This window comes from Salmo salar, chromosome ssa07, assembly GCF_905237065.1.
Source record: "Salmo salar chromosome ssa07, Ssal_v3.1, whole genome shotgun sequence".
Classification (NCBI taxonomy): domain Eukaryota; kingdom Metazoa; phylum Chordata; class Actinopteri; order Salmoniformes; family Salmonidae; genus Salmo; species Salmo salar.
In genome coordinates this window covers 25,847,475-25,862,640 of record NC_059448.1, presented here as the reverse complement: position 1 = coordinate 25,862,640, position 15,166 = coordinate 25,847,475, and the positions used below count along the sequence as shown (strand labels likewise).

At 38.9% G+C, this 15,166-nt stretch overlaps 2 protein-coding genes across 3 annotated transcripts in view; both read right to left on the bottom strand.

The window, feature by feature from the left end:
* The window catches only part of LOC123723867 (uncharacterized), a 24,401-nt gene extending 15,570 nt beyond the window's left edge, over positions 1–8,831 (bottom strand). The window contains exons 1-7 of the mRNA XM_045722584.1: positions 8,824–8,831; positions 8,686–8,741; positions 6,522–6,779; positions 6,304–6,420; positions 5,780–5,830; positions 5,199–5,270; positions 3,257–3,312 (exon numbers count right to left, since the gene is read on the bottom strand). Of these exons, the coding sequence (XP_045578540.1) occupies positions 3,257–3,312; positions 5,199–5,270; positions 5,780–5,830; positions 6,304–6,420; positions 6,522–6,779; positions 8,686–8,741; positions 8,824–8,831 (618 nt within the window). The remainder of the gene's footprint in view (positions 1–3,256; positions 3,313–5,198; positions 5,271–5,779; positions 5,831–6,303; positions 6,421–6,521; positions 6,780–8,685; positions 8,742–8,823) is intronic.
* Positions 8,373–15,166, bottom strand: LOC106608914 (signaling lymphocytic activation molecule-like). 2 transcript variants are annotated; one of them, XM_014207124.2, is made up of 7 exons: positions 14,887–15,166; positions 12,149–12,451; positions 11,640–11,909; positions 11,359–11,472; positions 11,107–11,165; positions 10,944–11,021; positions 8,373–10,815 (listed from the first exon to the last, which is right to left on the bottom strand). In XM_014207124.2, the coding sequence occupies exons 1-7, from the start codon at positions 14,957–14,959 to the stop codon at positions 10,735–10,737; spliced, it is 978 nt and encodes a 325-aa protein (XP_014062599.2). In that variant the 5' UTR covers positions 14,960–15,166; the 3' UTR covers positions 8,373–10,734. The 2 variants fall into 2 exon arrangements, with proteins under 2 accessions (XP_014062599.2, XP_045577742.1); XM_045721786.1 differs by having other exon boundaries at positions 11,359–11,466.

Below are 15,166 nucleotides of genomic sequence, written 5' to 3'. Positions count from 1 at the left end.
GGGATTTGACAAAAACTCACACTTATTCTTATGTTTAATAAATGTATCGTATAGTGTGTGTGTGGCAGGCTTACAATGATGGCAAAAAACAACATTTGAGAGTGCGCTGACCCTGGTGCTAGAGGGGCTACGCAGCTGGAGTTTGAATGTTTGAAGGGGTACGGGACTATAAAAAGTTTGGGAACCACTGGTGTAGACCAATTAGGGTTTCCAATCTCTCCAAAAGAATGTGGTGATCGATTATGTGAAAAGCAGCACTAAGGTCTAGGAGCTCGAGGACAGATGCAGAGCCTTGGTCTGACACCATTAAAATGTCATTTACCACCTTCACGAGTGCAGTCTCAGTGCTATGCTGGGGTCTAAAACCAGACTGAAGCATTTCGTATACGTTATATTTCTTCAAGTAGGCAGTGAGTTGCTGTGAAACAGCTTTTTCTAAAATGTTTGAGTGGAATGTTAGACTCGATATAGGCTGATAGTTTTTTACGTTTTTAGGGTCAAGGTTTGGCTTTTTCAAGAGTGGCTTTATCACTGCCACTTTTAGTGAGTTTGGTACACATCCGATTGATAGGGCGCCATTTATTATGTTCAAGATAGGAGGGCCAAGCATGGGAAGTAGCTCTTCAGTAGGTTAGTTGGAATAGGGTCCAGTATGCAGTTTGAGGGTTTAGAGGCCATTACTATTTTAAGTCAGAGTACTGACACTGCAAGACTCAGTGGATTTTATACTTATAGGCGAAGGGGACAAAGGTCAGATTGGCAGTAAGACCATCACTCTGAAGGTCCACAGTAGGCTGTTATCACCATTTTTGCATCCTATTTTGATATCATTCTTATTTATATCCATAACCATGGCTGATGATCTTTAAGCTATAACACAGATTTTGTTGTTTTATACTGACCATACTCACCGTGCTTTGTTAAATATCCATCACATTTTCAAGTAGTCTTTCTCCTGGTGGTATGGCTATGGTAGGGTTAATTTTGAAGGCTGATTATGTGTCTGTATCTCTCTCCTGGTTGATTAGAACCTATATCCAAACAGACATCAAGTTATTGGCCAACCACTCCTGTACGGTACGGCTGGTGTGCAAAGTGTCCTGCTACTCCAACATTACCTATACATGGGAGGGAGACAATGAGATCTACGGGGACGCCCAGCAGATTCACTTCTCTCTCTCACCAGCAGAGAGAGACATCAGTGTAAAGTTCAACGCCTCCAACCTAGTCAGTTGGAAAACTGCCTCTGAGACAGTAAAGTGTAGTAATGACACAACCGCCCCAGGTACCTGGATATCATAATAATCCCTTCCATACACGTTCATTGTGCTTGTACGCTTATGTTGTCAAATATAATATGTAATTCATGTGATTACATTGGATGTATATGATATAGAGCCATTTAGTCTTTATCATATTGTATAGTCTAATCATGTGTGTTGTACAATATGTGACAGGACTGGTGTGGTTTACCATCTACATCAGAGTATCAGTGGGAGGCGCTGTGGTGCTGATCCTCACTGTAGCTGTGTCAGTGTGCTACTGCAGGGGCCGAAGTAACACAGGTATGGACATGTTAGGGGTCTCCACTATACTTAAAGTCACATTTCAGGTGGTTCTAGAAGTATTCTTCAGCTGATATGATTTTGGGGCGGAATTTGCTAGAAATGAGAAAAAGAGTGATACCCCTCATTAATTCCTGGGTATGTTTGTTGATATCCTGTATAAAATGTTTCTGATTGGTTTTCGATAATCTGTCACATGTAGTCGCAGACTCTGTATGACAAGATCACATTTGCACACCTAGAAGGCACCCTCCTCTCTCTACCAGAAAGTACTGTGAGCTGAAAAGGATGTGTTCATAGGCTGGGTCATAGGCTGGGCATGTTGTATCTTACACATGTATATTCTGTAGATAGGCCTAGATGTTACTGTTTAATTTCATCACGACCTACACTATTTGCTTACTTTTATTTCCTTCTCCCTTTGTTGATTCTCATATATACAGTATGTCATAATGGCTTAGACCTTTCTTTGAGGGCCTAGTTACAATTAGGAGATTCTGAAATGTGTAATAGGCAGTAGAAGGCGTGGTTATCGGACAAGCTCCTATGTCGAATTTCTATTTTCTAGATTAAATAAAATAGTTGTAGATAATAGTATGACATTGATTTGTGAGATTTATTTACTCCTGTGAATAGAAAGTGTACTCTTTCACATTAGGATTATGTGCTCGCCAGGCATCAATGTGGTTGTGGTCAGGACTAGGTGTTCCGCTAGCGGGACACCCTCCGACAACATCAGGTGAAAAACATATTTTTCAACCAGCTCAGCCTTCACAAAACCACAAATAGCGATTAAATAAATCACTTACCTTTTGAAGCTCTTCCTCTGTTTGCAATCCCAAGGGTCCCAGCTACAACATAAATGGTCATTTTGTTCGATAAAATCATTCTTTATATCCAAAAAAGTCTGTTTAGTTGGCGCCATTGATTTCAGTAATCCACTCGTTCAACATGCAGACAAAGGAGTCCAAAAAGCTACCGGTAAGCTTTGTCAAAACAAGTCAAACAACATTTCTATTTAATCCTCAGGTTGTCTAACATGTAAATAAACTATAATATTTCACACGGAAAGTACTATGTTCAATAGGAAAGGAAAATTCGTAAGCGTGCGCCAAAATACTGATTTGCTTCAGGCGGTCCCATTACAAAAACTTCAAATACTTGTTCGTTTTTCAAAAAAGAAGCCTGAAACCTTGAATAAAGACTGTTGACATCTAGTGGAAGCCATATGAATTGCAATTTGGGTGACGGAGATATATAGAAACAATAGGTTTCCATAATAAGAGCCTGGGAGCTGAAAAAAATACAAATTCTGGTCGGATTTTCTTCAGATCTTTGCCTGCCATATCAATTCTGTTATAGTCTCAGACATTATTTTAACAGTTTTAGAAACTTCAGAGTGTTTTCTATCCAATGCTACCAATTATATGCATATCCTGGCTGGGCCTGAGTAACAGGCAGTTTACTTTGGGCAGTGTGTTCATTTTCATCTAGGCTTCATATACGTGCAGAAGTGTTTGCATGACTTCTTCTGCATGCTCCTAGGTCAGTGTGACTGAGGGACATGAAACACCTGCAAACTTTCTTGGAAGGTAGTGGGTCCCAGGTTACTGACAAAAGCCCCTCTTCTACGTTTCAGGTAACATCTTGTGGTGATGTCACTTCCTGTGAATTGTGGTCTCCGTGGTGACCTGTTTCTGTTTCTCAGAAGCAGTGACAATGACCGGGCTGCTGGGTGTCTGTCTGTCTGACAACATAGACATAAACACATAGACACGGAAACAGTCTAACTGGAACAGTGACCTTCCAGACCATGCATGGACACTGAAAATATCAGTCAGAGTCATACACCACTAATGTCATTAATCGTCATGACCTGTCTATAGGATGAGGAGACAATATGGGAGAACTGGTAGTCATGCATACATAGGTTACTATGTGGAATTCAACACAGAAATGTAAATATTCAATATTGTTTCCATTTAAATACCACACCCTGGCTAATGTGTCTTACCTTTGCTTTCTTGGAAGATCCCTTTGCCATCATAGACGTGCATGTCCACATTTCAATATTAACAAGGAAGTGATACACAGTACCAGTACTAACCAGCTCCTCAGAACTCCTGCATGACATCATAAAACTGAGAAGAACTGTTATTCTATTAAGGCACACTCTTCCCTAAAAGTAATTCTGAAAATCTTAATGGGTCTTCAGCTGATGTGGTACGGCGTTTGAACTTTGCTCATGGGGCGTTTATGTTATATTTCTCAAGATTCGATGGGTAGATATAATTAAGTCCAAAAATTGATGTAGAAATAGCAGATTGGTTTAAAGGAGGTTTGACCAAATTAGGTTTTATGAAAAAGTTGAAGATGACAATATCCATGTACTGTAAGAAAACACTCATACCATCTGGTGGATAAAAAAATTGTTTATTAAAAAAGCACAATGCAAAGATATTGTAAAAGTACAGGCCATTAGAAGAATACGTGAATAGTACTTTTTGGGAAATTCATATACAAATATGTTATTCTATCATCTGAATTACAGATATAAATCAACAACACAATTCAGTACACAATACAAAGCAGATACAATTGCTGTAGCTGCAGATAAGATCCATTGTCATTACACCATATTATACAAAAAGCTGTTTCAGTAAAACACAATTAAACCATGCTTACATACAGTATATCTGTTGGTAAATAAAATAAGAAAAAAATCCTTAATGTACAATATTTTATGTACGTTGAGCTTGCATAATCCATGTTGCTGGGTTCCTTCTGCTCCTCCTCTGATGGTGTGTCCCTCCATCCCTCCATTGTTCTGTCCGTCCATCACACCATCCCTCCATCCCTTCCCCCCTCAAGGACATGCAACATTTTACCACATAAAGTTGTTTAGGACATGCAGTCAAACAAAATCTTTAGAATCAAACAAAGATACATATTTTACATAGAAACAGTAAACTTTGATATCAGAGCAATAGTTCCATATTAGTATCATATTTAGTTTCAATAGCATATGGCTATTAGTCTTACCTGGGGCTGTGCCTGGCTTAACGTGAGAATAGACTGAATTTGCCTCAGTTGGGGTTGATGTTTCTGTCAGGGGTGAGGATAAAACTTCAGAATAATATAACAGTTATATACATAATATTTTACATCTAGTCAATATGGGGTCAGAGGTGTGAGGTTATGATTGGGGGAATATGGAAGGAGGGATGTCCAGTCTTACTGTCACGTCCTGACCAGTAAAAGGGGTTATTTGTTATTGTAGTTTGGTCAGGGCGTGGCAGGGGGTGTTTGTTTTGTGTGTTTCGGGGTTTTTGATTTATGTTCTATATTTTCTATTTCTATGTTTATTCTAGTTATCTATTTCTATGTTGTGTTTTTCAATGACCTCCAATTAGAGGCAGCTAGTTGTCGTTGTCTCTAATTGGAGGCCATATTTAAGTGTGTTCGTTTTTCACTTGTGTTTGTGGGTGGTTGTTCCTAGTATAGTCTGTGCACCTTACTGGACTGTTTTCGTCATTTGTTTTGTTTAAGTGTCTTCTCTTTACTAAAGTAAAGAAGATGATCAATATACCCGCTGCATTTTGGTCCACTCATTACGACGCCCGTGACACTTACCTTTCTTCTTCTTGGCTTTGGCCTTCTGTTTAAGGTCAACCTCAGCATAGGTCACATGAACAAGTCCAGTTGCTGCTGGAAATTTACATTTCCAGTCAACAAATGAAGGAATTAGCTTATTGCATATTCTGCATCTTCTTTGAAACTCAAAAATCGCACATTTAGATTTCACTGACTGCCAACCTGTTGAATGGGTCTTACCTGTGGTCTTCCCTTTCATGACCTAAGAATAGACTGGATTTTATTTTGCATCAGCAGGTATTTCTGAGGAGGAGGAGGGGGAGGAGGAGAGAATTTGTATGAATTTATCAAATTCGATGAGTAAAAAACTGCTACATTTTATGTTAATTTATGTGACAGTTGAAAGTTACTTTTCTTTTTCTTGTCCATCTTTTTGAGTTGAATCTGGGAGTGTCACATCAATTGATCCAGCAGTATCATCACCAGCATCTGAAATATACAGGTAATACACTAATATCTCTACTTACTGTTAGTATGTTAGTAATATTAAACATATGAAGAACAACGGCAACAACAACTCTATACTGTATTCATGCTAAACTTAACACAGTGTACAGTACCACTGTCATTACTGTCTGAGGGAGTGATTGTATCATAGATGTTAGCGCCACCTGTTGGTCAAAGAAGAGAAAGAAAGATTAATAGGATGGTTTTTCCTCAGCTTGCCTAGGGACATAGATTACGGTAACATGTTGAATACAAAGTGGATGGTGAAAAGTCAGTGTGTGAGGTTACAGAGAGGGTAGAGTGGTCTGGAGTAAGAGACTGACCATGCTGCAGATGTGTATACCCAGCATCAGAAGCCCATCCCTGGGTAGATCGTTGGTCCTGTTGGGGGTCCAGGTTGGTCCTCTGGGGCTGGGGAGTGTACAGGGAGAGAGATACTCATGAAACACACAGATTATATTTTACTGTATGAAAAGCAACGTAGTTGAAAGACAGGTGTACTTGTGAGAATATTCTGTTACAACATGAACATGTAATGAGAAATACATATTATAATACTGTTTTAAACTTTTGTAATTATACATTTTTATCTTAAACATTAATGAAAAAGTTAAATGAGAAATGATCAAAGTCTCACCTTTGGCGTTTTTATATCGACACAGCAGTACCAGCAGAATGGCCAGTAGAACACCAGCAACAACCAGGGCCACAACCACTCCTACTAGGACTGATGTAGAGGGTCCAGGAGTTACGCCTGGAGAGAGAACAGCAAATTACCGTCAGACTCTGAGGTAGTTGTAGAAAATAAAACGTACACACACACAACATCATTCACAGTGATAGTGACAAGATCACTGATGATTGATGATATGGATCTGGACTGGATCTCTCCCTGACACCAGTAGAGACCCTGGTCAGACTCAGCAGCTCTACTGATGGTGAAGGTGGCTCCTGTTGTAGTGTGTCTGTCAGACAAGGTCACTACTTTCTTAGTGTTGTCTTTGTACCATGTATAGCTCCAACCACTGTCAGATCCCACTGAACATGTCAGAGTTACTGTCTTTCCAGTGTCTGCAGGGTTTGGATTTACGGTCAGTGTAGTTTCAGGCAGAGCTAAGAAAAACAAAGATCAGAATGTAAAATTTGGATACATGCTTGGTTATTAAAAATAATATATCTGTTGTAGTTAAGTTTTGATGAAAGTTGAGTTTACATACTGTAGGGGTATGTTGACTCTATTCAGTTAGAATTTACAGTGTTTACAGTACGGTATTTACATTAACCCTCCTTGGCTCAGAATTCAGAAAGTCCAGATAGTGATTGAAGATAAATAATGAACTCATCAGTGACGTTGATGTGGAGAGATAAGCTGAGATATGAATTTTGGTGCGGTCTTGTCCTTGTCCCCTCGCACTGGTACTGACCAGCCTGGTCAGAGAGAGAGATGGTGATGGTTTTACTGGTCTGACCTGAAATATGTTCTTTATTTATTAACCAGTGGTAATTCCAGCCTGTGAAGTCTGTCACAATGCAGCTTCTATCAGATACAGAGGTACCGTACTCTGGAATTCTTATCTTCGCATTGTGAAAACCTCATCATCCCTCAATAACTTCAAGCGCAGACTGGGGGTCAGCCTGATGAACCAAACTACCCAATAATCCCCTTCATGTAGCCTAACTTTCACTCACACACACAAACACATGTACACATATATAATCAAATATGTTTTGTCTTGTTTACTGAATATATTATGTACACTTATAATTTATATGCTTTGTTTAACTGATTGAACAAACTTTTTTTTAACTTATATTTGTGGTGGTGTTTTTCATATCAGCCATTTTGGGCTTCTAACCTCAATAACAAACAGACAGACAGACAGACAGACAGACAGACAGACAGACAGACAGACAGACAGACAGACAGACAGACAGACAGACAGACAGACAGACAGACAGACAGACAGACAGACAGACAGACAGACAGACAGACAGACAGACAGACAGACAGACAGACAGACAGACAGACAGACAGACAGACAGACAGACAGACAGACAGACAGACAGACAGACAGACAGACAGACAGACAGACAGACAGACAGACAGACAGACAGACAGACAGACAGACAGATAGATAGATAGATAGATAGATAGATAGATAGATAGATAGATAGATAGATAGATAGATAGATAGATAGATAGATAGATAGATAGATAGATAGACAGTGTAGGCCTCCCCTCAAACCGTTGCTAAGTTGTCAGGTGGCAAGCCTAGACAACTAACCTTAGTTGTCCCCCCCACACACACAGAGTGTAGTTTAATTTAGCTTCACATCATTACATTTTGAAGACATTAATCCATTTTTTTTTTACAATTTACCTTGTAATGTATAGAGTTTGAGACGCTGTGTGAAGAAACAAGGTAAACATCTGGGGTTTCTTATCGCCCCCTTCAGGACAGACCTGTAACTACTCCACATTCTTGTGGAACACAAATATAGAAACTAAGATGTGATTGGTCACATAGCAACAACATAACCCCTCAGTCTACTGGGTCTGTCCCCTTATTCCTTCCTCTCTCTATGTCATCATATTAGTTTATATTATATGTTTCTCAGGCTCATGCTACAACCTGATTAAAAGCAGTAGTGACCAACAACTCCATTACTCTGCAGTCGGTAAACACAGTGTAACCAAACAACGTCATCAGTTACCACATTTATTGTGCATATATGACATACTTCATATTCTATGAATGAAACATTTTCTTGTCAAATAAAGGAAATAGTTAGCTAACAATATTCAAAATACAGAGAAATACATTAATCATCATCATCGCAGAGTTGCACATAAAGTGTACTCCATTCTAAGCCTCTGGCAAGTCTTCCGAACCCCTACAGTTCCTGTGGCTGTGACACGAATGGGGCTTTGACAGATTTAGAAAGGTACAGATGCTTAAAGAGAAACAGAAAAAATAGCATCTGATGTCATGTTCATCTCTACACAACTTCCTCTTACTGTAAAAGTAAACGGACACATAAGCACTGTGGTCTTTCTGTGGGAGGAAGAGAGAACTATAGTATATATCAGAGAAAGAAAGTTAGTGGATAAAACATTGTTGTACAAAAACTGAAGTCAATATTGCATTTATCATACCTGGTCATGTTCACATGTTCAGTACAATCTTTAATGTCACTAGGAGAGGTGTCAAAGGTTTGACGTCATGGCATGTTTATCATTTGGTTTATGTTGTAGCTATTTGGAGGTCAACTGCATGTAGATGTTCTTGAGTTACAGTCTGTAAACTGTTCAAAGTAATAACCCAGGAATGTAGTGATCACAGTGATAGATTGAATTTGAAAGAGATAAATTAATAAGTAAACTACAGAAAATGTATGCTGCAAGAACATTGTCATTCTTCTCTCTGAAAAGGACATAAATCCCTGCTCAACTTTTCATGTGTACTTATCAGACCAGCAACTAGGTTTTCACAGGTTTTTGCATATGATTACAACCAATTCTCTATGTGACTCCCTCTGATCACAGCAGGAAAATACAGCTTCACACAGTGCCTTCCTTCACAAACCCACACTGCTAAAGACGAAGAGAGCAAACCATGACCACTCAACTATGACAAACAAGTGACCTAATGTGAAGTTCCTCAGCCTTTTAATTTCATACACTTTGCACTGGAAAAAGTCAAACTTAACCAATTGCTTAATTAGCATTATTATGCAAGTTGAGTGGACGTAAAAATGACAAGAATTTGAGCCTATGAGTTAGAGTCTTTAGTCAACAAACTCTGCTTGAAGTCAGTTGTATTTGAACAAGCTTGTTGAGTAAAATGCAAAATTAATCTTTGCTCAGAACAACTCAAAACTGATCATTATCATTATTCCAGCATAATCTCTTGCAGGTTGATTTCAGAATGGTTTGTTTCAATACCTGTGTATTTGTATGTACTATGATTGGTTGATTAATCTTATGCTACACAAACATAGATAACATAGATTTTCTAAACTAATCCAATCTGTTAGTTGTTGGACTTATTTCACCCATTACTGATATGTTTGTTCCAGTTTATATGATAGTCTCAATAATCAATCTTCTCTACCCCAGCTGTCATTCTGAATGCAGGTTGTGTGTGACTGGAAGTTTAAATTGTTGGATATCGTAACTTTGGCTGAATTCCAATAGAAATGACAGGTCCTTTTGCAAGCCGGCATAATTTGACTAAACCAGGAGTTTCAGACCAGTGTGTTAGGGTGTAACTAGGCCCTCAGGGGCTTTATGATATATGTAATGTGTTGTCATAATGAGTTGAATTTTAAAGATAACATATCCACTTAGACATTCACTTGCTGAAGGCTACAGTACTGAAAACCATTCAATACAACAATCATGCCTCTGTCGCAATCAAATACAGTCGTGAGTGGTAATTACAATTCATTGTAAATGCAAGGCACTCAAGGTATGCTAATAAAGTATACTTTTTTTTAATTCTCTGAACAGCATATTTTTTTAGAATGAACTAAATTCCATCTGGTTATTGGGACAGACATGAATGCCATTTTGGACATGCGGACAAATCAAATAAGACGAACTACACTCCACACGCAACCAAGGCTCTCCAGCATATACTCTCTGATTACAACTTCATTGATGCCTGGCGAGCACATAATCCTAATGCAAAAGAGAACACTTTCTATTCACAGGCATAAATCAACCTCACTAATCAATGTCTTACTATTAACTAAAACTATTTAATAGAAATTAAAGAGAAATAGAAATTCGACATATAAGCTTGTCTGATCACCACGCCTAGTAATGCCTTTTACACGTTTCAGAATCTCCTAATTGTAACTAGGCCCTCAAAGAAAGGCATAAGGCCTGATGACATACTATATATATAAAAATCAACAAAGGGAGAAGGAAGTAAAAGTAAGCAAATAGTGTAGGTCGTGATGAAATTAAAGAGTAACATCTCGGCCTATTTACAAAATATACACGTGTAGGATGCAGAGGGTCCTATATCTATGGATTGCCCAGTTTATGACCACATCCTGTTCAGCTCACAGTACTTTCTGGCAGGGAGAGGAGGGTGCCTTCTGGGCGTCCAAATGTGATCTTGTCATACAGAGTCTGCGGCTACATGTGACAGATAATCAAGAAGAAACTGTTTCAGCATCAAGAAGGTATAGACTACTCTCAAAGTAGACTACATAGTCTTCCATTCAACCACAGACATTTTACCATTATGACCATTTATATCTTACCTTGTTCAATCTTGGGATAACCAGATCATTGACAGTTTCATAGATGGATATTGGGTTTACATGACTGTTTGATCTTGTCTGGAATCAAAATACAGCCCATTACAATTACAGCACATACAGCTTCCACACATTCAGATACATGATAATGGCAAAGCATACTTACATCTCTAATTCCTGTGTTGTCCATAACATCAGCATACATTGTGTTGTCAGTTAGATCTGCTATGTTTTATAAGAACAAAATATCAACCAATCAGATACATTTTATACAGGATATCAACAAACATACCCAGGAATTAATGAGGGGTCTCACTCTTTTTCAAATCCCCCCGAAACTCAAACCAGATGAAGATAACTTCTAGAACCACCTGAAATGTCATTTTAAGTATAGTTGAGGCCCCTAATCTGTACATACCTGTGTTACTTCGGCCCCTGCAGTAGCACACTGCCACAGCTACAGTGAGGATCAGCACCACAGCGCCTCCCACTGTTACTCCGATGTAGATGGTAAACCACACCAGTCCTGTCACTTATTGTACAACACACATGATTAGACTATACAATATGATAAAGACTAAATGGCTCTATATCATATACATCCAATGTAATCACATGCATTACATATTATATTTGACAACATAAGCATATAAGCACACTGAAAAGTGTATGGAAGGGATTATTATGATATCTAGGTACCTGGGGTGGTTGTGTCATTACTACACTTTACTGTCGTAGAGGCAGTTTTCCAACTGACTAGGTTGGAGGCGTTGCACTTTACACTGATGTTTAACTCTGCTGGTGAGAGAGAGAAGTGAATCTGCTGGGCGTCCCCGTAGATCTCATTGTCTCTCTCCCAGGTGTAGGTAATGTTGGGGTAGCAGGACACGTTGCACACCAGCCGTACCGTACAGGAGTTGTTGGCCAATAGCTTGATGTCTGTCTGGATCGCCACCTTGGATATAGGCTCTGACCAACCAGGAGAGAGACAGAGACTCATAATGAGTCTTCTAAATGAATCCTACCATAGCCATACCACCAGGAGAAAGACGACTTGAAAATGTGATGGATATTTAACAAAGCATGGTGAGTAAGGTCAGTACGAAACCATAAAACCTGTGTAATAGTTTAAAGATCACCAGCCATGGTTATGTACATAAATAACAATGATATCAAAATAGAATGCAAAAATGGTGATAACAGCCTACCGTGGACCTTCAGAGTGATGGCCTTACTGCCAATCTGACCTTTGTCCTCTTCTCCTGTAAGTAGAAAATCCCCTGAGTCTTGCAGTGTCAGTTCTCTGACTGTTAAACTGAAGTTTTTGGTGTTCATCTTTAGTCTCCCCTCAAACTGGGATCCAGGTGAATATACAACTTCTGAGTTGAATTCTGCAATATCCTTTCCCATGTACTTCCACTCCAAGGATTTGAAATGTTCCCTCTCTAAGCCTGCCAGCAGCTCCACGGAGTCCCCCACTCTCTTGTTGATGATCAGATGAACACCTAAACCTGAAACACACAAATACACACGTTATTCTGACATCAGTCAATGGTTGCACACTATATTACAATGATCTTATTACTGTGTAATTATTCATGTAGTACGATGTAGCAAGTGTTGTAATTACTCATTTTTGATTTTACACTCTAATATTTGCTACAGTGTGATTGTAATACTTCTTACAGTTTGCCTATATGAATAATTACACAATAATAAACTGCAATGCAAAGTCCTACCTATAATAGATTATAATGGATTACATTTATATAGCGCATTTCCAGGTTTCATTTATGCTGTACGTGGCACTTTGCATATTTTCACTTTATATCTTTACGTATCTGAGTGTGTGGGTCCTTTTTGTACTTCATTAAAGTCCACTCCTCCCCCACATCATATACTGCATGGGCAACATTATAATTACATATCAGTCTGAAGTAATGTTTTATAAACCCTTACACCAAAAAATGTAATTCATGAATTCAGAAGAAAATACAGTTACAGTTCATTGAAGAATTGAAGAGATAACTGCAGTTATCCTAGTCTGGCAATGATGTAATAGAAACAATAATTTGGTACAGTCCCATATCGCCTTAAATTTAATGAATTACATGCATCTAGTTGCGTTCTAGAAGCGCTGCAACAGCTGCTGACCCAACCACAACATTGGAACTCATTCAAAACTGCAGAATACATACATGATGTTATGTTCCTGAATATAGGTATTTTGTAGGTGTTATCAAACAGTAATAAAGCAAACGTTTCGAGATATCCAACCAATCACTGATGACTAGGCATTCTACTGGCAACACACACCATGTAAAGATCAACAAGGAAGTTAGAGAAAGCTGACGGTTTTCATTACTTTATCATGCAAGCAAGCACATGCAATAGATCCTGTTTGGGGATGATTCTACCCTCTTGGTTTCACATTAGAATTAGGAGACCGTTGGAAAGACCCTAAGCAGCCAACTGACTAAAGTCAGTATGTGGTTATCCATTTAGGCAAGACAGAATGTATCCTGTTTGGTTCCAAACAAAAAGTGAACAACTCTCCAACTTCTCAGTCAAGTTTAATGGTGTAGCGGTGAAGGAAAAATTCACTGTTACATACATTGGGATGTGAACTGGACCAACACATGACATGCGAACTTGTGGCTCTGAAGGCCATTGGGAATGTTCACACCAGGACAAAGTTCCTGGGAAGGGTAGCCAAGTTCCTGGATAGAGAGTCTATGAGGACCCTGGCAACATCTCTGATACAGTGCCACTATGCTTGTATCTCATGGTTCAGTGGCATAACAAAAAATCTGAAGGACAAACTTCAAAGAGCCCAAAACAAACTAATGAGAATTATACTCAAGCTCAGCCATAGAGACGCATGTTGGTCCTAATCATTTCAGGGAACTGAACTTGCTTCCAGCTGATCTGGTGGTGGAGCAGATCAAACTGTTGATGGTTTTTAAAGTGATACATGACCTTTCCCCCAGTTACCTATCTAGTTATTTTAATTTCATTAGAGACTCTCATAGCCATCACACCAGAGCCAGTGTTGCCAATATGAGACCGCTTGTCACGGTTGTCGTCGGTGAAGGAGGACCAATACGCAGCAGGTACGTGTATGCTCATCTTGAGAATTTATTTACTTCAAAAAATGAACGTACAAAAATCACAAAACAAAAGCACGAACGAACAACTACAAACAGTCTGGCTAGCATAGGCTCAACACAGAACAATCACCCACAAATAACACATACAAACACACCCTAATATATGGGACTCTCAATCAAAGGCAGATAGACAACACCTGCCTTCAACTGAGAGTCCCAACCCCAATCAACCAAACATAGAAACACACACACTAGACTAACCATAGAATTAACTAAACATAAACCAAAACCCGGAAATACTAAATCAAACACCCTTTACACAAACACACCACCCCGAACCACATAAAACAAATACCCCCTGCCACGCCCTGACCAAACTACAAAACAATTAACCTTATATACTGGCCAGGACGTGACACCGCTGCTCTATAGGAGCATGGCTGGAAAAAGCTCTTTCCTTAACACTGGTGCAGAGGAATGGTGTACCAACCATATAAAATCTATCAATACGCAAGCGAGATTTAAGATAAACCTTAATTAATGGTTTATGTGCAAAATGCTTTAAAACTGTGCAAGTATAATTGTTTCAATGAACGTTACTTGGTAATCTATTTTATTCCTTTTACGGTTTCCTCTCTATTAATGAGATGTATTGGAGATGTATTTTTTTTTTCATGTTATCTTGTGTATACTGTAGTTTTGTTTTCATGTATTTTCAAGAGGACCACAATGGGGATACGTTTTTTAACTTGTTTGTGTCATCCTCGTTGATGGTTGTATTGCGGTTTTGCTGTGTTTAAAATGTTCAAATAAATAGGAATAGTTACAAAACTTACCATAGTGGAGGTTGGAGAGTAGGAGAAGTAGTTTTCCCTGTTTGGAGAAGCAGGAGAAGGGACCACCAGACATCTCTTTAAGGCTTTGACTGTTTCCTCTGGCTGTATGTTCTTATCTATCCCTGTCACTGATAGCTAGCAGTTGATTATCCAAAACACATAGAGATAAAAGAGCAGAGATGTCCTTTTGATGAGGGCTGCTGTTCTATAAAATAATTCCTGTAAGTTAGTTGAAAAGGAAGTCACATTCTATTGTTGCTTCCTGAAAATAACCCTTCAC

Excerpts from the sequence above, each read along its gene's own strand:
- LOC106608914 (XM_014207124.2), bottom strand. The coding sequence starts at position 14,959 with ATGTCTGGTGGTCCCTTCTCCTGCTTCTCCAAACAGGGAAAACTACTT. Across the intron at positions 12,452-14,886 it reads ACTCTCCAACCTCCACTATG|GTTTAGGTGTTCATCTGATC; the intron begins GTAAGTTTTGTA and ends TGTGTGTTTCAG. Across the intron at positions 11,473-11,639 it reads TAATGACACAACCACCCCAG|TGACAGGACTGGTGTGGTTT; the intron begins GTACCTAGATAT and ends TTGTACAATAAG.